Here is a 22,847-nt window from a genome sequence, read left to right as displayed (position 1 = left end):
GGGACATAATGATGCTGAATAAGAGCTGGAGATTGGTAATTAAAGTGATCTAAAGCTTTGAGAATTTTCACTGATGATTAGATTTTTAAAAGATCTTTTAGTTTTTGAAACTCCAGCCAAATCACCTGAACACTAATAGGATGAAAACAGGTGTTGGAAGGAGCCTAGTGTCATCTGTTTTTAGTTCTGTAATTGGAGGGACCCCACTGCCTGGCTCCTTGGAGGCTCTGTGTGGCTCAGCAGCTCCAGGCCTCCCACCAGGCAGCGGGAAGGAGAACAGGAAGGACTTACATGCCTAGCCAGCCTGTATAATTTATAGCGTGTTTTTGCGACCCTCTCTTTTTACTAGTGGAGAACCCCTTAAAAGCAGCCAGAGTTGTTTTAAGGCCAATGAAAGGAAATGCCTCTTTTTCAGTGGCAGCTTATAAACATATGTAACCTATTACCTATAGAAGCTATATAAGTCAAAAATTTAAACTGGTCCAAATGGTCAGACTCTAACTAAAGTAGGAAAATTACTCTTCCACTTGGATCTATATGAGAGTGTCATTTTTCTTCTTTTTAAAACGGCACAGAATATCAACAAGCTTCACACCAGCTCACGTCAAGTAGCATATTTTTGTCCTGAATTTCATTTTGGTTATAATTTTCAGTCTGCCTTGTTTCTTGATTCTACCCTTGCCTTCACTTTCATCCACCTCTCTTCCCTTCCAGCACCCACAGCTTTAAAATGTTGTGGTTGGTGGCTTGGTGGAAGTGTAGGACTCAGATATATTGCTATGACTTCACAGCCATCTTTCCTTCTTGTTGTTTAACCATTTCTTTTTCTTCTTCTTCCTTTTTCTCCTCTTCCTCCGCTCCTCCTCTCCTCTCTCTGGGGTCAAAAAGTTATTCATATCTAATAAGGGGGAAAATTTTCTTATTTCTTGTGAATTGTTTTTCTCATTTGGTTTTCTTTTTTTTTTTAGAGATTTTATTTTTTTCCTTTTTCTCCCCCAACCCCCCCGGTGCATAGTTGTATATTTTTTTTAATTGTGGGTCCTTCTAGTTGTGGCGTGTGGGTTGCCACCTCAGCATGGCTTGATGAGCAGTGCCATGTCTGTGCCTAGGATTTGAACTGGCGAAACCCTGGGCCACCGAAGCGGAGTGTGCGAACTTAACCACTCGGCCATGGGGCCGGCCCCTCATTTATTTTTCTTATATAAAATGATAAAAATGAAGTTCTTGGAGCTATCTCTGTGGCCAAATGGTTAAGTTCGCGCGGCTCGCTTTGGCGGCCCAGGGTTTCACCGGTTTGGATCTTGCGCACTGGGCATGGACATGGCACTGCTCATCAGGCCATGTTGAGGTGGCATCCTACATGCCACAACTAGAAGGACCCACAACTGAAAAAAATATACAACTATATACTGGGGGCGTTTGGGGAGAAAAAGCAGAAAAAAAAATGAAGTTCTCTACATTGCAAACCCAGTTTTCCTTTTATTCTTGGACATTTCATTTCTAGTCCTTCATTATCTCTAATCCACTTCTTTGGTCCAGCTCTTTTCCTCTTATCAGTGTGCATTGTGGTACTTCTTTAAACTTACCTTCTCTCTGGCATTGTTCCCTGGCTTCAGATCCTTCTACACCTATCCTTGATGGCTGTCTAATTTCCATCTCTCCTCTACTTCTGGTCTGTATTTCCATCGCCCTTAATTGACATTTACAACTGGATATCCATGAACACCTCAACTACAGCAATCTCAGAATTGAATTTTCACCCACCATCTCTGCTCATAACACCTGTTCTTCCTCTGGGATTCAGTATCTTCTTTATTCTTACTTTCTTTACTTGCTACTCAACTTTAAGCATCTTAACTTTGTTCCTCTTCACTATCTACATCTAGTCAAAAAAAATCTTGTTCATTCTACCTTAAAAATGTGCTTTCATGGTGGTATGAACGCAATCATGTGAGAGCACTGGGGAAAAAAAACACTTAACTCGGCCTGAAGAACTTGGGAAAACTTCTTGGAAGAAATGATATTTAAAAGTTACTTGGGTAGACTACTTCCTACCTACTGATCCTGTTGTAATAGCTACAAGATCATAAAGAGCATGAACAAATTCTTTGTATAATGAATCTCCCACAGTATATCATACATGGTTGGGTGCTTAATGTTTTTGAATTAATAATTGTATGAATGAATGTCTCCAGCCTGCATCATCTTGGCTATCTTGCTATGTGCTTTCACGCTGTTTTTCAGCCACGCTAGACTTCTCTTACTTTTCAGTAATTAAGCATGCCTTTCTTAATCTGTGCCATTGCACATGTGATTCCTTTCACAAAATACTCTCCATGTCATCTCTCCTCCCTCAATTTGGCTAGTCCTCTAAGACTTTGCTCAGATGACACCTTTCTGAAATATTTGCTGACTTTGAATGTCGAATAAATATTTGCTAAATAAATGAACTCAGGAAGTTATATTTCCCTTTAACTTTTTCTTACTGTCTTTTGGACAAATTACTAATCATCTTTTCTTTGCTCTTTTTAATCAACATACCGAGAACTCTTAACACTACATGTAATGTGACTTCAGTGGTTATGTTCAAAACTCTAAAAAAGTAATCAGAATGATAAGCAGCCATTATATAATGTAGATGATGTTCCACCGGGTATTGAAAAGCTATCTTGGCAGGCAGTACAATGTTCCTGAAAGTCACCTACAGTATTTCCTACTGGATCTCCATGACATGGATCAACATCCAGTGTAATTCTAGTAACACGAATATTTTCCACTCACTCACCAGGTGCCAATGAACTGGCTGTGCAGAAAGCAAAGGCTGAAATCACCAGGCTCATAAAAGAAGAACTGATCCGACTGGTGAGTGAAAACCTCAAGGACTTACTTATTTGTTTTAATAAATGTTTTATTGAACTATAATATAAATACAGAAAAGTACACATGATAAACATATAGCTCAATGAATTTTCAAAGTAAGCACACTGATGAGATCACTACTCAGATTAAGAAATACAGAACATTACCAGCATCCCAGAAGCCCCCCTCATGCCCCTCGTCACTATTCATCTCCCTTAAATGTAACAATATTGGACTTTTAACATCATAGATTAGTTTCACCTATTTTTGAACTCCATATAAGTGGAATCAAATGTTACTTTGAGGAAATCAATCCATGTTGTTGCATTTAGCAGTAATTTATTCTTTTTCATGGCTATATAGTATTTAATTGTGAATATACCACAGTTAATTTATCTATTGGACTTTGGGGTTATTTTAGTTTTTGGTTTTTATGAATAACGCTTCTTTGAACATTCTTCCATGTCTCTTTGGTACACATTAGTATCCTTTTCTCTTGGGCATGTACCTTGGAGTAACATTGTAATTATAGGGTATGTGTAGTTTAGCTTTAAGTTGCTATTGCTAAATAATTTTCCAAAGTGATTATACCAATTTATATTCCCTCCAGCAGTGTATGAAAATTCTAGTTTCTCTATATTTTTGCCAGTACAGGTGTTGTCAGAGTTTTTAAACTTAGGTAAGGATTTAATTTGATTTTAGAAAAAGCAACCTTTTATAGACCACCTTTCCAAAGGAGGCAGACACATCCTTATGTCTTTAGTGCTAGTTAAAGCTTGTAAACTCTCCCTGCAATGTGTGCATTGAGATGAGGGCCCTTTGAAAGGAAACTTGATCCTCTAAGAATGTGTTTTTGAGAGTTTTTCTAAAATTCCCCTTACAGAACATTCTTTTGGGGGAATAAAAGGTTTAAAGAATAGAAGGTACACAAAACAAGAGGCAAGAAGAAAAACAACCTTTAAATCAAGTGCTTAAGACTATTTCACCAACGACTGATAGAGAAAGAACCTTGATGCCACCACCATCGAGTTGGTTTAAAACAGTTATCAAGGCATAGTTGAGTGTACACACAGATAAGATTAGTTGTTGGACAGAACTTCCTCAATATAATAATATTAACATTTTTTATTTTAAATATCTGATAGTTTTATAAGTTTGTAAAGGAAATTACCTTAACATATGTATTTTTTCTTTTTCTGACCATGTATCTTTTGTTTTCTATTGTAGCAAAATTCATACCAACCGACAAATAAAGGAAGATACAAAGTCTTATAAAACATCTGGAAAAAACTTTTTACCTGTACTGGTCTGTGATACATGTGGCAATTGTTGTCTGCAGTTTACAATGTATTGTAAATTAACATTTTTAAAATTCTATCTTGCTGATTTTTTTAAATATAAGGAACAAATATTTGCTAAAGAAATCTTCTTTCAGTAAGTACCCCAGAATTATCAGACTATATTTAAAGCAGGCCTGTTTTCAGAGTCCTTTAATATAAAGCTTACATATCAGTATTTTAAATATCTGAATAATATTCCAGAAGTTTAAAAAAATGGAAATATTTGGACTTTCTATTGAAGGTAATAAAGTACATAAGTTGCTAAGGGGCTGTTCACTTTATCCTCTTGCAATACAATTGTGATCATCTGCTCAGAAAAGGTAAAATTCTCTTTCTAATTTTGTGTCCCTCTCCTTGAGCTTAAATCTTACTTGACTTAGTGGAACAATATGAACTGGATTTAAGAATGTTATATAGAATTTTTACAAAATGGATTCAGAGGGTTTTTTTTTCAATTTTTATCATAAATGGGCAATAGTTGGATTGCTTTTTGGTTTTGTAAAATTAAAGATTTGTAGTATAAAAGTTTTTCGCATTTCTTTACACTGCAAAGAGTTTTAGTATTTACTACTTTTAGGTTCCCCTCACAACCTCTATGCCTAGCTACTGACTCTTTTTTAATCTTCCTTAAAGTGATTTGTAGCCTGTAAATATTAATATGATTCCTTCCTCCCTTGAAAGTGTTTGTTTATACATCTGTACATAGAAATACCCTACTAATTTTAATCTGAGTTTTCTTCAGGATTATTGAGTAGATTGTGAATTTTCTTTCTTAAAAATTTTCAAGTATAACGGTACCCATGTTTTAGAGCTAGACTTAAGCAGCTCTCAGTGAAATTTAGTTCACAAGGAATCATAAATTAAATTTTTGATCCCTCAGATAAATTTCCTGAATATTCTAATTTAATTTGTTATAACTGGATCACCTGATATTCTTTTCAAGACTTTTTGGTGTATTAGAACTTCATATTGTTGTCACTTCTTGAAAAAAGAAACTTTTCAGGAATTTAATGATATATTTCTTAAAGTAAGATAGACAGAAGTTCCTTTGAATATTCTTGAGAGTTTTTAAAAAAGAAAAAAATCAAAGCATACTATAGCTGTTAAAACAAATCATTTTAATAGAATATTAAGTGGTTAAAGTGACAAGGAATATCAATCATTATTTCTTCAGTATAAAGTTATCCTTACTGAAAAACTAAGATAATTGGCAAATATTCTTGGATCCCTCGCATATTCACTTCTTTCTTAGAGGAAGAAAACAGACAAAACACATGTAACAACAGAACCAAATAAACCATTTACTCTAAAATTCCAGGCCTCTTGGGCTCCTTTTTTCCCCTAATTTATTTATTTGCTTTTTTTTTTAACGTAGCGATAGTTTGTTTCCTTTGGTAGAGTATGTGGCAGTCCCATATTGGTGACAACTGGTGCTCCCTTCAGCCTGCTGGATCACTTTAAGATTCAGTTTTATGTCATTTTAGCATTACTACCTTTACGTTTGTGTATCTAATTGTAATAAGCCACTGATAGTATTTTGTTCTAAAATGAAACACATTTCTCTGTTATTACATTTTTTTTAGTGTCACACTGACTCTTTGATTTTTAAAATTTGAATAATGTACAGACTAATTTGTTTTTTTAATTCAATATCAGTATTTGCTCATGTTTTCTAAATTCCTTATAAAATAAAGTTAATTCAATCTGCATTTTCCTAAAATTATCTTTGCTGAAATGTTTTCTGCCGTTTATCTAATTTTGTTTACATTGCTAGGCATGTCAGAGAAGTATTATACTCTCAGTATCTTTATTAAAAAATTCTAGCAACTTACTACCCCAAATATACAATTCTATTCAAAAATATCTTCCCGAAGAAGCCTCTTAGTCTTTGATGCTGTTTGTATTTGGCGTAAGACAGATGAAATACGTGAAATAATAGGTTCATGTACCAGTCGGCGTTTTACCACAGTGACACTCACTTTTAGAAAATGAAAGTATAGAATGAAATGAGAACAGCTAAGTTCTCTCCACCTCCTTTTGGACACCTTATTATTTGACATATTTCATGTCTCATCAGCTTCATTGGTGTACACCTGGTGTTCAACTGGTAGTCACACACCACCTGTGACTGTGATCCTTCGTTTGAGGCAGGCAGCCCCTATGTGTTAAGAGGCTTTTGTTTGTTTGTTGGAGCAGAACCAGCTCTTGAGTACCTAGGATTTATAAATCCCATGAAGCCAGCTGTGGGGGCCCTTCTAAATAACACGTCAGCATCTTAATCTCAAGCTAGAAAGCAGAGCCTCCAAAGTTGTAACTTGGCTGTGTGTGAGCTCTTTTCCCTTTGCTTTATAAAACCATCTGCTAACGTTCTTTAGTGACAGATAACATAGTGCTTGTTTAAGATAGGAGCTGGTGTGCTGGCCCAGTGGGGCAGCGGTCAAGTGTGCATGTTCCACTTCAGCGGCCTGGGGTTCACCAGTTCGGATCCCGGGTGCGGACATGACACTGCTTGGCAAGCCATGCTGTGGTAGGTGTCCCACATATAAAGTAGAGGAAGATGGGCATGGATGTTAGCTCAGGGCTAATCTTCCTCAAAAAAAAAAAGAAGATAGGAGCTGGGGGGAAAATGGTTAGTAGAAATGAAATCTAGGGTAAAAAGCTACACTTTGTTTAGTAAAATGCCCCATTTTGGTGCTTTATAGATGATGGATGCTAAGTTCTTATAGCAGGCAAGAGTTTTAAAAGTGGCTGGCCCAATGTGATCCATGAGAATACTCTTCCTCTTAGATTTGAGTCTGGAGCTCCAAGTTCTTCACATTCTGGTACATAGGTTTATGTAAGAATTGAAATCCTGGCCAGCCCCATGGCCTAGTGGTAAAGTTTGCATGCTCTGCGTCAGTGGCCTGGGGTTCGCAGGTTCAAATCCCAGGTGCAGGCCTACACACCACTCATCAAGACATGCCGTGGTGGTGTCCCACATACAATTGGAAAGATTGGCACAGGTGTTAGCTCAGGGCCAGTCTTTCTCACAAAAAAAAAAAAAAATTAAAAGAATTGGAATCTATTGGCTTTTTGTTTTTTGAGGAAGATCAGCCCTGAGCTGACACCCATCACCTCCTCTTTTTGCTGTGGAAGATTATCTCTGAGCTAACATCTGTGCCCATCTTCCTCCATTTTATATTTTATATATATTTTATAAGCCTGCCACAGCATGGCTTGATGAGTGGTATGTAGGTCTGTGCCCGGGGTCCGAACTGGCAAACCCTAGGCCACTGAAGCAGAGCATGTGAACTTAACTGCTATGCCACTCTACTGGCATTTTTTTGTGTCTTCTGCTTTTGGCATGAAAAGCTGAAGTTAATCTTTAAAAAAAAGATGTGTGTTTATGTATATACAAAGAGAAAGAGAAAGAGAGTGAATGAATATGTGTGGAGAGGTGGAGGGAATGTTTGAACATTTTATTCCATTTAGGTGTTGTAACCATCAGAAAACCTTAATAAAACTCACTGGGATGAGGCGTTTAACTTGGAGTGTAACAACATCTTACACACTGCTTAATGAAACACATGCTCTGCTCTTAGGCCAGCTCTCTGGAGCTAAAGGTAGCTACATTTCCCTCACTGTGTAAAGATTCCCTAATATATTACCCATTGCACATATTTGGAAGGTCCTTCTTTTTTCTAAATTAACTTGTAATTTTCCTCGGGCAGGAGTCCAAGTAGAAATGTGAGGAAAAATATAAACAAATGTATTCTTTGCAAAATCTCCACAATATCAATGGTCTTACCTTTCTAATACCTTAGGGCTTAGCTGGTATGTATGTATTTGTAAGTGCATACTGTCAAATCACGTGACTGGTGAGGAATTTACTTTTGATTATTTTTCTTGACCTTGTTCTCTTCCAAATATGGCATCAGTTTATAGGAGTTTATGATTTTGAAGCTCAAGCCTTTAAGAAGAAATTTAAACTTGCATTAACCTTGTTCTGTTGGGGAGGAAAAAAACTATGAAATAGAAAGTTTTAACCCCTTTGGAGAACTAGAACTCAGTTACTCTCTCATATTATTAGGATTGCTGTAAAAGGTAGACTTTCAGAAAAAAAAGCCCTAATCATTTTTAATATATGGAAATACCTGGTAGTCCATATTTTGATATTATTCCCTTTTCACAATTTTGCCTATTATTGAATAAAGAAAATGTGAGGATTCAGTACGAAAAATACGCTATTTGTTCACAGAAAAAGCATGTCCTTTGAACTTGGCACTTGGTAGTAGATCGATTTTTAGCAGCCACCTTTTAACTGCAGGGACTTCTAACAGCCTTGGCTATTAGAGTGTCCTTAGCCTTTTTTCCTGGATTCCTAGGGGGCTCTCAGGTGCCTGGATCCAGCCAGTGCAAGGATTCTTGAAGGCAATATTTCTTTTCCATGCCTTTGCCTAGGGGAGTCTTCTGGGAGCTAAGACTCCCAGAACTATACTGTAGACTTTTGAAAAAGAGTCCCATCTCTCCCCCTGCCCCCGCCATCCCCCAAACCAGCCTAGGGCCCAAGTCTCCAATTTGTAAAGCTTGGCAGAAAGAGCAGGGGAATGGATACCTGGGAGCTTCCAGGAGATCACAAGTTCCTCTGCAACTTCTTACTGGTCTGGTGTTGCTATTATAAGTGTGTTTGGGTGGTAATGATTCTGTGATAGACATTCAACTTTGAAAACCACGGATAATCTTCACTTTCTTTTGCTCTTGGATTTTGACTGCCTGTGATCTAAAGCAGTGGTCTCCAAAGTGGGGCACATGTATAGTAAGCCATTGAAAAGCAGGAAGAAAATACTGGAGCTTCTATTTGTATTTCTTTTTAAATCTCATCCTTGACATTTTTTTAGTGGGTTTGATAATATGTTGTTACATGATATACTGTGTATAATATATTGTTAGAGTATTGCTTTAACAGTTCATATATATAATTATAAGTAAATTCACATATATTGGGGACTACTTGGACAACTTTAGGCAAGTTGCTTAAATGCTTTAAAAGCCTCAGTTTTTTCATATTTAAAATGGGGATATGATAATACCCATTTATCAGAGTTGTGAGGATGAGGAGAAATAATGCATATAAAGACTGCCTGGTACATGGTAAGCATTCAATAAATATTAGTACTATTATCATTACAGTGGGTGAATGGGAGTGGGTTTTCTTATGCTATCTTTCAATATTGCTATACCTTTCAATATTGCTGTAAGTCATAGACCTAAGAAGGACAGTCAGTGGCTACTGATAAACTAAAATGTAGAAAGTGAGATTCATTTTTTCCATGTATATCTTTCTGTTCACATTAAAGTATTTAAAAACATTTTTTGCCTCAATTGAAAGGTGGTTAGAGGCAGCCAGCTTCCAGCTCTAGACAAATACTCTTTTCATGGCCTTCCTTTCACATGTATACAATCAGCATTTATCATTCAAAAATCTTATTAACTGGTGGTTTGTTTGTATGATCTAGCCTGCCCTGAGCCAGGCTGAAGCTGTTGGAGAAGGAATGAAAAATGTCAGATTAGGTCCAAATTGTATTTGAAGGGGATAAACTTTTGAAGAAGAGATATTGGGAGCTAAGTCAAATAGTGTGACATTTAAAAGTATGCTCTTGTTGCACATGAAGTGATAATAAATGGCTATGCTCCTGAAAAAGCCTCTACGTTCAGCACTAGTCGTACATTGTACCCGTATTGTGTGTACCACCACCTCATTAAGGCCAACCTGAGAGAGTTATCAGAAAACACCAGATCATTGCATTTAACACTGTGTTCTAATTATTTGAGTTTTTATCTACCTCACCAGAATGTAGACTTCTGGAGGTCAGGGACCATTTCTGTCCTGCATCCTAGTACCTTGCATTCAATAAATATATTGAATTGAATTGACTAGTCGCTTGACCACAGTCAAACAACTAGTAAGTGGTAGACCTAGGATTTAAATCCAGTCTATCTTCACTTATTAGCTCATTTAATTTCACAGCCCTACAAAGAGGACCTTGTCTTCATTTCACACATATGGAAACTTTTGGAAAGAGCAGTGTCTTGCCCAAAGTACCATAGGAAGCAAATGGCAGAAAGGCATTCAAACCCAGGAATGTCTGATTTCCTCTGTTACTCTGGTTACTTTTCCATTGCACCTGCAAATCATTTGACCTTGTTAGTATGAAAGTTTCTGTTTCTTAAGTGGTTTTATGTACAAATGCCATTTCAGAAAAAAGTTTAGAGTTACGGATCTGGAATTGTCATGGTATGGGAGTGCTACAATGCATTCTCAAATTCCACTTCAAGAATTTTAAAAAAGCCTTGTTTAGAGAAAACTTGTTTTAAAGAAGTCTTTTGGAAGTCTGCTTAATATACCCTCAAATCTGTGTATGTATTTAAGCTGCTTATTGGTATTTTCCTTTTATATGAATAATACTAGTACGATCAGCCCTGTTTTCTAGTATTTTGTAGGAATAATTAGTTAGAATGATATTTAGAATCATGTTATGAAACCCTGCCTGCCCGAAAATGAATGGGCTTGCCTGTTTTATGTACTGTACGTGGTTTCCCTCCTGCCTTTTGTGTTCACCAAGACAAGTAGTTGCTCCTCCTTTTCTGTTGGCAGCAGCACCTGGCCAAGTACTGTGCTCATGGTAGCGCTCAGTGCTAAGAATTATCTCCTCATTCTTCATTGCTTGGGCAAAAAGGACAAGCACCTGCCTCTAGCCTCTTCACATTGCCTAATAAAGTGTCTTCCTCTCAGCAGTCTTCCTTTCTGGATCCCTTCCTTTCTGACATCTTCGAATTCATGGAAGGAAGAACTGGGGAAACTAATCTCTTCTGCTAAGCGGCTTGTGCGGGGTGACTGATATGCCAGAAACCTCATAACTACATTAAAGGGGAGAGTTTCTAAGCAAACTACCTGTCCCATTGCTTCCTGTGATGGTGGAATGAAGAATACGGCAATTCTGAGGAGGTCCTGGATGTAAAAACTTTTAAAACTATAGAGTGCTCCACAAAATGAGGCTTTTCATTAACACATGATCCTCGGCCTAATGGGCCAAACACCTCATATTATTTGAATATTCCCCATTTTGTTGGCAGGTGGAAGTCTCACTCTACCCATTAATATGCAGCTAAAGGGCAGAGGCTGAGTCCTTTTAACATGCTTTGGGCAGCACCTAGCACAGTAAGGCATTAATAAATCTTTTTGCCAACTGCGATTAAGTTTCTGGAACGAGGTTGCTGGGTTCAAATCCTGACTCTTATCATTTATTAGTTCTAAGAAATGGGGTCAGTAGCAGTTCTAACATCACAGAATTGGGGTAGAAGAATCACTACACGTTAGTTAGGAAGTTATTCGCCCTTTGGTGGCTTCCTCCAGCCCAGCTACAGGGCACTGTCTGCACCACGGCGCGACCGGCAGGGGCCTCAGGCCCGCGTCCTGCCCGTCCCCACGCCGCGCAAGCGCAGCCCGGCTCCCGGGGCTACCCTTCCCAAGCTTGCGTGAGCGGGAGATTGCGTCTCGCGATGTGCGTGCGCGTGCGCGGTCCTCGCGAGCTCGCGCACGCCGCCCCTCGCAGTACAGGGCTGTGACGGCCTCTTCCTCTTGTGCCCGGGGTGAGACCCTGAGCGGTGGCCGTGGCCGGAGCTAGGAGCCAGCGGCCGTCTCGCCGCCGCCGGCCTCGCCCTCTGCCCCTGTGTCTTGGGCTCTTCTCCGCGTAGTGCAGAGGCGGCGGGCTGGGAAGGGAGCTGCGCCGGCGTGAGATTCCCAGCCGATGGGCAGCCCCTGGGCGCACTGAGGGGCCGGGCTACTAGCGGCGGAGGTTGGTGGGCGCGCGGGGGCTTGTCAGCTCGGCTGGGAGCGGAGTCGGGGCGGCGGGCGCTCGTGGAGAAGGCAAGGAGGCGGTGAGAGCGGGGGCCTCGCTAGTTGGTGAGAGGGGTCTCCGAGCCGCGCATGAGGAGGGGCTCTGGCCTAGCCCGGAGCGAGAGGAGGCGCCCCGGACGTAGCCTGCTCTTCCCCCGACGCGGAGCCATTACTGGGGGGAAATTCCTCCTGCGGCGGGGGAGGGGTCACCGTTCTTTCCTCGGGGAGGTTGGCCTCCCCCCTTTAAACTGAAGCTTGCCGGCTTCCAGATGCACGTCTGGATGGAGTGGCCGGCGGACTTCTGCAGCTTGCGGGACTCCGAGTGCGCGGCCAGCGGCCAGGAATTTGGACTCTGGGAGGGTACACAGCCCTTTCTCTGGTGTGGGCGTGTATCTTCTGCAAAGTTGTTCTTGCTAATACGTTAATAATCGCTTCCGGGCACAACCAGTGGTACATTTCTGAACGCTTCGTGTCAAATGAGGATTCTGGCAGCGGGTAAACTGCGCCGTGGGGCGCAATTAAGGAGTAGAAAGAAGACAAAGAAGGCCGTTATTTATGTTCTGTCCTGGTATCAAAACTTTCCGTGGTGGGGCAGGATGCGTGGCTCCTGGCGTTTGTTTCGGCCTTTGCTGAATAGACTTTCTGAGTGATGGAGGTGGGTCACAAGTGGACTTTGATTTAGAATTATAGCATCGTATATGATTCTGTATAATTGTCACAAGCCAGATGACCCGAAATAAATCTCTGAGAATTATGTGGTTTGATCTTTGGAAGAGAGCAGAACTTAAGATTTCTTGAGAGGAAGATTTTTTTCCCCATGTTTAGAAGCTTCGTGAATGCCTTGTGAAGTTGCTAAAAATAGTTCTTTATGTTGGCAGTGATGACTGCCACATTCAAGAGAAGGGAAAGGAATTACTTCGTAAAGAACGGCTCACAGGAAGTCTCTAGGGATTAAACACAGTAAAACAACTTCAGTATGGCAAGTTTTAGCGTATGCTTTAAAAACTCTAATTTAGGCATAGTTAAAATGTATAGAAGCTCTTAGTTGACCCCTGTGTATTCATTGAACCGTTTTAAAAGATAACCTTCGGTAGTCTACACAGTCTGTAACTCCTGGCTTTCATTCAGTCCGAACTTTCTAGAACTGTAGTATTCGTTCTGACTCTTAAGAAGTGTGGACTGTATACTTTCAGTGGACTCTGTATGGGGAGAATCTTTCAAGAAGGAACAAGTAGCTGACAGGCCGTGAAGTGGGAGTAGGGAGCATTCTTAAGTGTAGGATTCATGCTCGTATTTGTAAATACTGCATACAAACATGTATATCCTGTGCATATATATATATGATGATTATGCATACAAGGATCTAATGGTGCTGATTCCCATCTTAAAAAGTTGAAATCTAAAAGTAGAACAGAATTGGTTTTAATGGCCGGTCGGATTGCGCAGCGGTTAAGTGCGCATGGGAGCTTCTCAGAGGCCTGGGGTTCGCCAGTTCGGATCCCAGGTGCGGACATGGCACCGCTTGGCAAAAAGCCATGCTGTGGTAGGCGTCCCACGTATAAAATAGAGGAAGATGGGCATGGATGTTAGCTCAGAGCCAGTCTTCCTCAGCAAAAAGAGGATTGGCAGCAGTTAGCTCAGGCTAATCTTCCTAAAAAAAAAAAAAAAGAATTGGTTTTAGCTCTGCTTTCTTTTTTAGTTAACTATTTACGTGGGTAACTGTCATAGTAAATTTCTTGTCCAGCTTGTTAATTAGTTATTGAGTAAGCAGAATACTGTACTGATTTCTTGGCAGTAGCAGGGAAGGAAAATGTAGAACGTATAGAAGACTTGCCCTTTAGAAATGTTAAGTCAGTGTCTCACTGTCTTTCCATTGGAATAAACTGCTTTACTCCCATCTCTTTTGTGTCCTAGTGCTTAGAACAGTGTATTGCATGGAGTTGGCCCTCAATAAATGTGCACTATGTCAGAAGTAAATTAACATAATACAAACCAAATGCATAAGTTACTGGAGAAGATTAAAGGAAATGGAGATGGGTGCATTTTTTTTTTAATTGCAGATCTACTTTTAATGGTCTTTTTTTTTAATGTTGCTTGTTGTCTGAGTAAGGGATATATGACAGCATCTTGCCTCTAAAAGCCTAACGTAATGTAAGCTGAGACTGTATATCCTGAGTGCTAATAGATGGTAAATGTTCTGATATATTAAGAGAAAACAAAGTTAAGGAAAGTAAGGTCCAGAGGGAAGGTTTTGGTAAGTTAGTGAAAGGAACTTGAAAGGCATGAACTATAAAGCATTGAAACAGATGGTGGGAAGAAACATTTTCTTCCTTTACCGGCTGTGCTACCTGTGGAAGAGAACTTCTACTTTTCTACTTTTTTTGTTAGAACTTACCAGCAGGGTGATTATATTGAATAATAAAATTGAAAAGGGATCACTTTTTCTCTTATAATCTTCTGCTCAAAGGTCTGAGTCTGTTTCTCTTTGTATTTGCATGTGGTCTCTAGTCCACCTTTCCTGGCAATAAACTAGTGTTTTGATTCCTATCTAATTCCTGTGTATATTTCTCAATTAGTTTATAACTTAAAGGGGAGAGTACTGTGGTCGGTCCCTTCACAAATCTCAACACTGGCTTTTCTTCAGTTTGGAAAACAAATCTGTTTGACTTTGTAGACGTTATCAACAGAAAGATTTTGTGGCTATTTGGAGAGGTAGGAGTTAAAGAGGGGAATAAAAACTTAAGCAGGAATATTTTAAATCTGGTCTTGTGTTTTCGTTTTAGTATAGCCGAGTGATTCTCATGGTGGGGAGTGGATTTTTCCCCCCCAAGGAATATCTGGCAATGTCTGGAGAAATTTTGGGTTGTCACAAACTGGGAGGAGGAAAAGGAGGGTGTAGCTACTGACATCTAGTGGGTAGAGGCCAGGGATGCTGCTGAGCATCTCAGAATGCACAGGACAGCCTCCCACAGCAAAGAACTGTCTGACCCAAGTGATAGTGCTGCTGTTGGGAAAGTCTGATATATAGTTGTACTCTATACTGAAATTGTTGGTTCTGAAGTTAGTGTGTCTGAATTCATATTTGGCTTTACCATTTCCTAATGTGTGACCTTGGCAAGTTGCTTAAAGTCCATGTCTCAGTTTGTGTAAAACAGAACTAATAATAGTATGTTCCTCATAGAGTTGTGGTGAGGATTAAATCAGGTAATGTGCAGAGTGCCAGTCTTATTACCTGGCACATAGAAAATACTCAAAACTGTTAACTTTTGGCTAATATTATTACACTTGGAACACATCTTGGTGATCTCTCCTTATTTCTCATCTGAAATTAGAATTTGAGCTAGTGAAGTAATAATTCATAACTTTGTTCTCATTATATTCTTGGGGAATGAGTGAAGAATTACTCCTTTTAATATTTGTGTTGAGCTCAGTCTTATTTTATGTTCCCAAGTCTGTAAGGCTTCTGCCGTAAACAAGTAGCTTCTCATTGTAGGTGTTTTTCCTTCCTAGCTAAGACTTCTAAGCCAGCTGGCCAATAGTTCTGTATCTGTTGATTCTCAGCATATATTTAGTAATTTAACAGAATTCAATTCTATGACTTGATTCCCATTTCCTTTTACTTTTATAAACTGAAATAAATTTACAGTGGTTTTGGCTCGCATTAATTATCTGTTCTTAGCTTCTGGGAGTAACTATTTTTGTAACTGCGTTTTGGTGCAATTTCACATGTATGAAGGGTAGAGGCTAACATCTTCACAACTTGGGGCTAGACCTTAATACACATTTATGACTCTTTTTCCAAATCTGAATTGGAACCTGAGTCTTTATCTTTCTTATCTCAGTGAAATATAATACTATAGCCTATAAACTCTCATTTTCTATGTGTTTAAACAATAGTGCTGTTTAGGGCTGGCTTGTTGTGGTGTTTATACATCTTGTATAAAGAGAAAAAAAATTACAGTGATGTCCTCACAGATAAAACAGAGGCTTTGGACTGTTTTTAATAAGTCACAGGGCTCTTGTAAGGGGAAAAGATCCACACCATATTTATGATCAAGGGAGAAAGCAGTGTCGTACATTCAGCTTTTTGTCTTGATAGCCATACCTTCAAAATAGCAAATATTTTATTATGATTGTTCCCCATATTTTTGAAGTGTAAGTCTCAATTGCTTGTATAAAATGTTCACTCATTTTAGCTAATGGAAAGCTTTGTTTACCCTTTATACTGGTACTGCCTCCTGTTTGGTGGGGTAGTTTGAAGGGAGTGGTACCTTGGGCCGAGAGATTGTGTTCTTTGCTTGGCACATTCTGTCTTTTGTAAAGTGTAGCATACACTCAGGATTCTGTATAAATAATAAATTATGATAACGATGAGGAAGTGTCTATTTTGTGGAAATTGTGGTCAGATCAGAAGTATGCATGTGAGAAATATAATAAAAGGCCAAATGGAGACATTCTAAGAATGTTAGGCAAACTTAAAAAAAAAGAATCAAGTCATTAAGAATTCTTGTCTTTATTGTTATCCTTCTGGGGTTTAGTAATATAGAAGGAAAAAGCCTACAAAATATAACAGATTTACTTTCTACTTATACACTTTTTCTAGTTCCTAAGCAGAGAACATTATGGCTACTAAATTAATATTATAGTTATCTCCAATGGCATTTGTCCCTACCTGTGATCGAATTGAAAAAAACAAGCATCTTTGAATCTGCTGATGTGTGTTAGTTTATAAGTGATCTGGATTCCTGCCTGTCAGCTTAATTTTAGGTAGCTTGCGTAGTACTTGGAAGACAGACTATTTTCCCACCGAATGCTGTCATACAGATAGATATTTGTATATGTGTATTTATTCACATTTGTCTTTTATTTTTGGTAGAAAATGATGCATCCAGTTGCCAGCAGTAATCCGGCTTTCTGTGGGCCTGGCAAGCCTTCCTGCCTCAGTGAAGATGCCATGAGAGCTGCTGATCAGTTTGACATATATTCCTCCCAGCAAAGCAAATACAGCCACACAGTCAGCCACAAACCAATGGCTTGTCAGAGGCAAGACCCATTAAATGAAACACACTTGCAGACTACAAGTGGTAGAAGCATAGAGATAAAAGATGAACTAAAGAAAAAGAAAAATCTCAACCGATCTGGTAAGCGTGGCCGGCCTTCAGGAACGACCAAATCAGCAGGATACCGGACCAGCACAGGCAGACCCCTGGGAACCACCAAAGCGGCTGGATTTAAGACAAGTCCAGGCAGACCTTTGGGTACAACTAAAGCTGCGGGATACAAAGTCAGCCCAGGGAGACCTCCAGGTAGCATTAAAGCTCTGTCCCGTCTTGCCGATCTTGGTTATGGCTGCGGCACTGCTGCTTTCCCTTACCCCATGATGCATGGCAGAGCAGTTCACGGGGTAGAGGAAACCAGCAGTGAAGTCAAGCCACCCAATGAGTGAATGAGGCAGGAAAGGAGGGCCAGGTTTAGAAGGAAGATGGTGAATAATCCCAAAGCTTCTTGGTTTTATTTTGACATACATGCTTTTATGGCCTGGGCTTTCCAAATTTGTTTTCCTGTTTGATTTTTTTTCCTGCTTTTGCTCAGAAACTGCCATATGCTGACAGATGCACTCAGGGCATAAGCAGTGTCATTCAGTTTGTACATAGGTTAAAATGTAACACCTAACTAAATCATTTTTGCTTTTCCTTTAGAATTATGGTTGTCTCTCATATTTCATTACTACTTTTGGGCCATTCTAAATAGATGCTTAATGTGCTAAACAAATAAAACCATTATACATATTAGTTTGTGAAGTAAGCCTATAATATAATAAAGATAATATCTAAGGTATTTTTAACTGATGGAACAAAGCAAACTAATGATTCAGGATTACTTGAGGTAATGGCTGTGAGTTTTTGTAACATTTGTTTTCATGAGATAGGACACATATTTGTATGCTTTGGCATTTACATAGACTTCAGATATTAAAGGTCTTATTTTTAATGTTCTAGGTTTAGGCAGCTTCTTATTTATTGATCTACATGACATTAATTGATTTAACCATTATTCTTAAAAGAATTCTTTAGTGTTTGCCTTTCAGCATTGATAGGTTGTATATATTTTAATTGCCTAAGAGCATATATACCAAACACTACAAGCAATTCATATTTACAAGAAAATTAAACTTTTTTATAAACACTGCACATTACATTTTTGGTGAAATACAATGCATTCTGAGAATAGCATATTTAATATAATAGAAAAATAAACATTCCTAAGGTCTGCATGTATCTATAGTCACTACATTTTACCTTCCATATACTTAAAACATTTATTAATGTTGTTCGTTTTTAGTTTTTTCTGAAAAATTGTCCCATTGCATTAGCACTTACTGTGGTTTCAGGTTTATATCTACCAAAGGACACAAAATGAATGGTAGACTGTAAAACTGGTCTAAACAAAGTGCAGTTTTCTGTCAGAACCCAAATAATTAAGAAATATATAGGAATACATCTATGCATGAAACATGTAAAAAATATGTTTGTTAGCATAATTAAAAATCTAATTGTGTCTCCAGTGAGACCACTTCATCCAAAAGAAAATTTTTCCCAACAATATTTGCTTTAGAAGCAAGATAGATAGAAAAGAAAAAAATTATTGGATAGATATGTAGAGTAGGGACAGAGGGAAATCTCTCTTCCCCCATTTCTGAAAGTAATATTCCTTGTTAATATACATTTTATTTATTCTGAGTCTGTTCTAAATAAAACTATTGTAAACTTTGGATTTGAAAAAAAATTCCACTGAACTTTAAAGTTACAATGTGTGTATTTGCGATTTTAAATGCCTTTGAGATTATAATGTAGATTTGCAGGACCTAAAAACTTTTAAAATAATTAAAATTTTAAAAGGGTGCATATTGTGTTGTTTGGGCTTGCTCTCAGTTAATGCAAACTCTGATTGCAAATGGATGTCATGTTTCGTACCTTTTTTATCAGGAAAAAAGCAGCAAGCCTTCAGGTGTTCCAGTGATGCCTGACACAATGAGCTGGACTTTATGCTGCTCTTTACAGTAAGAGGTGTTGCATTGTATGTGGGGACTGTGTGTGCACTGGCATCTAAGACAGTGACCTCAACAATTTTAGCTTTGCACAAACCATAGAGAGCAATGTTGGATGACTACATGATTGGTTGTAACATTCTGGCAGCTAAATTGCTACAAGAGTTTCTTCTTGCAGAAGCTTAAAATATAAAATTTCTAATAATTTACTCAGAACAGTATAACTTCTGACACACACAAATGCTTACATTTTTATTCATATGTTCATTTATCCACTTTTATTATCTATCTGTCATTTAGGTGTTTCTCAAGATGGTGTTTAGCAGTTGGCTGCTTAGAAATCCTCTTGATTTCCTGAAAACTGTTGTTTAATTAAATGTTCTGCCTTAGAATAATATATACCACTGTTAAGATTTGGTTGCATTTTGTGTTTTATAGTATGTCCATTTGATGTATCCCTTTCAGTTTATTTTCATTCCTGGTTTTGTTATACACACCCTTCCCTTTCTCCCTGCCCTTTCCTACGTCCGTTCCCCTCCCCCTTTTCCCATCCTCCAGCACATCTACTCAGTGGTGCTGTGCTGTGTGTCAGAAGATAAAGCAGGTGTATTATTGTATAATGAATTTTGTATACAAGTTAATGAAATGGTGAAATCACCTAAAGGAAGTATATTCATAACAGTGTTTATTAATATCAGGAGCTATATCCCAGGAAAAAAAGAGGGCAAGTGGCTACAGTTGTGACTGGATAACATCATTTAGAAAGCTGAATTTTCTGTTCATGTGAACAGTTACCTTGAGTATTAGATCTGTAGACTGGTGAACATCTCCTGATTCCACTTCCTTTTCTCCTTGTGAACAGTTTATTGGTGCCATGCTGAAGAGAAAGACACCTAAGTGATAACATGAATGAAGTCTTAAAATAGAAAATATTTTTACTTCTCTATAATCTGAAGACTACATTGTGCATCTTTTGTAACACTGTCTCTTGTCATGATAAACACTGAAATAGCATGTTAAACAATTGCCTATACTTTAATATAATCAGTTGGGGGAAACTGGCCTTTTCTTCCCACTGTATGATTGTTTCTTGAAAGGTAAATTGCTAATTTTATATTGTGTAATTCTGTTCTTCACAAAATAGGTTTCACTATTCTGTATTAAAACTGTTGGTCAGAAAATGATCTGCTATTCAAGTAAGTTTGCTTTACTTTTTTCCTTTAAAAATATTTTAACATGCCTTATTTATTATTCTTATCGTATTAACAAATAAGGAGCTAATACAAATGAAATTTTCCTTTTTTGACAGATACAACCTTGCATAACTAATCTTTAGTATGGGATGATTTTGATACTATCTTTGGAGTTTTGCACTGGATATTAAAAAAAATACTGGCACAATATAATGGAAGAACATAAGTATCTGATTAATTTTTAATATTTGGGGACATTTTTAAAATCAGTGTTTCAATTAGACTAGAAAATTCTTTATATTTTTTATTTATTTTTTAAAAGAAACATCTATTAAAGTAATATTCATTCCAAAGTGATATTTGTGGAATTTACATGTATATTTTCATGAAATGAGAATAGAGTTTCTTTGAGTTAAGGAGGAAAAAAATTATCTGGATCTATTTATTAGGTTAAAAGTGATCCATCCAGTGTAAGAAAAACCAGTGTACGAACTAAAGGAAAAAAAATAAAAACTTCTCCTTTATATTCTAAGAAGCTTTAAAAGAACAATTCAGGGGTTATTGACCGTAACTGCTACTCTGTTGGTCATTGTCTCTATATGCAGTAAAATTTTATGATCCCTTTTTAGTAAAATATAAGAATTCACAACACTTCAAAATGTTTTTTTCCTCGGACATAAAATATTTTGATGCTATTATGATTTTTGTTTTTATTATAGCTTAACTATACGCTGTTAAACTCTAGGATGTATCTAAATCTTTTCTTTGCTTTTTCCCCCTTCTCTCCCCAAGTAGATAAATCTGTGCTCTCCACATATAATGTATTTAATTTTCAGAAAATTTAATGCTGTAGTAAATCAAGTGTGTGATTTATAGTAATCAGACCACTTTGATTCTTTAAGTTTCACACTTTCCTTTTTCCACAGATAATTACAGAGAAAATAATTACCAATTAACTGATATAAGCACGCTGTCCTCTGCTGTAAAAAGTCTGAACAGATACTGTGTATGTTTTCACGTCCATGAACTTGAGCTACTCGTGTGCAATTATGTGTATGGGAATGGAGTAGTGTTCATGATTTGTATCTACATCATCATATGGATGTATATTTATTAATAAAGTCATTACTTTAAAACCAACCATGTTAACTACTTTATTTCTTAGCGTATTTTTCAAGTAGGGGAATAGTAAATGGTAAACCTTTTTCATGACAGTGAATCTTGTATTTTTCTTGGGTTGTGCCTTCTGAATTCTGCCCTCTGTACTCTCTTGTTTTTCTCAAAATAGCAATATTTATATATTTGTAATTTAAAATCCTAACTTATAAATGGGTCTCATTCTCTTTGCATTTCTTTCCCATTATTAAGATACATCAGGCTAACAGTTCTACTAAAGGCTTATGTTTAAATTTAAACATGATTGATCCTTTTAATTTAAGAAATTCAGATATGAAACATGGCTGGTGTGTTTTTGTTAATCTTAGGGAGAGCAGCGTGTGCATATTTCATAACGGTCAGATATTGGAGATATAAAAAGAAAAACACTTTCCCCTAATTATTTGAACATATAATTACCTTTTCCATTTTCTTGGAACTCTGTAGATCATCTGGAAGAGTGGTTGGCAAACTAAGGCCTACTTCTTGTTTTTGTAAATAAAGTTTTATTGGAATAGCCATTCCCATTTGTTTACAGACTGTCTATTGCTGCTTTTGCACTACAATGGCAGAGCTGAGTAGTTGTGACATAAGGCTTGCAGAGCTGACCCCTCATCTAGAAGGATAAATTGGAGTAGGAAACAGCAAATAAAATTTGAAGTTGAATTTCAAAATCTGAGCACGATTTTTTTTTGCCTTTGGATTATATTAAATATTCTTCAAATTACACTTAAAAGTGATTTTTATGTGTGCTTTTGCTCAAATTGTTGAAGTCCTTTCACTTGTACATGGGAATGTGCTGTTGATTAGATGTACTATTCCTAATCTAGGAAAAGATCTACACCATCATAATATGGATTATTTACTGTGGCTCAAAGGATTACTTATTTATTGTGTACTAACTATGATTTTACCACATTTTCTATAGCTCTTTAATATAGAGTTTTATAATAAAAAGTTACTTGTTTATTGTAATTATACTTGCCAAATTCTCATTCTCGGGCAATTGTCAGAGAGCAAATCAGTGTCCTATTCACTTGAAAAAGCCAGCCAGTTGAAGATTTGTAGGTTGAAGAGAAGGCAGTCTCCCTTTACCTCTTAGAATTTATGCCTTGAATGTTACTAACACTCGTGTGTTTTGTTTTTTTTTTTAAGATTTTATTTTTTTTCCTTTTTCTCCCCAAAGCCCCCCGGTACATAGTTGTATATTCTTTGTTGTGGGTCCTTCTAGTTGTGGCATGTGGGATGCCGCCTCAGCGTGGTTTGATGAGCAGTGCCATGTCCGCGTCCAGGATTCGAACCAACGAAACACTGGGCCGCCTGCAGCGGAGCGTGCGAACCTAACCACTTGGCCACGGGGCCAGCCCCAACACTCG

The 22,847-nt window shown here is 37.8% G+C and overlaps 2 protein-coding genes across 7 annotated transcripts in view; both read left to right on the top strand.

Moving 5' to 3' along the window:
• The window catches only part of DDX46 (DEAD-box helicase 46), a 60,194-nt gene extending 54,683 nt beyond the window's left edge, over positions 1-5,511 (top strand). Inside the window, exons 22-23 of the mRNA XM_014828421.3 lie at positions 2,789-2,862; positions 4,087-5,511. Of these exons, the coding sequence (XP_014683907.1) occupies positions 2,789-2,862; positions 4,087-4,134 (122 nt within the window). The 3' untranslated portion in view covers positions 4,135-5,511. The remainder of the gene's footprint in view (positions 1-2,788; positions 2,863-4,086) is intronic.
• A 6,217-nt stretch (positions 5,512-11,728) lies between these two features.
• Positions 11,729-21,456, top strand: C9H5orf24 (chromosome 9 C5orf24 homolog). Of its 6 annotated transcripts, none has more exons than XM_070517354.1 (4): positions 11,755-12,034; positions 16,952-17,381; positions 19,062-19,135; positions 20,268-21,456. In XM_070517354.1, exons 2-3 carry the CDS (start codon positions 16,955-16,957, stop codon positions 19,100-19,102), a joined length of 468 nt encoding a protein of 155 aa, XP_070373455.1. In that variant the 5' UTR covers positions 11,755-12,034; positions 16,952-16,954; the 3' UTR covers positions 19,103-19,135; positions 20,268-21,456. The 6 variants fall into 6 exon arrangements, with proteins under 6 accessions (XP_070373454.1, XP_070373453.1, XP_044636434.1 ...); XM_044780502.2 differs by having other exon boundaries at positions 11,778-12,730; XM_070517353.1 differs by having other exon boundaries at positions 11,729-12,034; positions 19,062-21,456.
• The last annotated feature ends 1,391 nt before the right edge of the window (positions 21,457-22,847 follow it).

This window comes from Equus asinus, chromosome 9 (genome assembly GCF_041296235.1).
Source record: "Equus asinus isolate D_3611 breed Donkey chromosome 9, EquAss-T2T_v2, whole genome shotgun sequence".
Lineage (NCBI taxonomy): Eukaryota > Metazoa > Chordata > Mammalia > Perissodactyla > Equidae > Equus > Equus asinus.
Note: the sequence above shows the minus strand (reverse complement) of the source record. Positions and strands in the feature narration are given on the sequence as shown.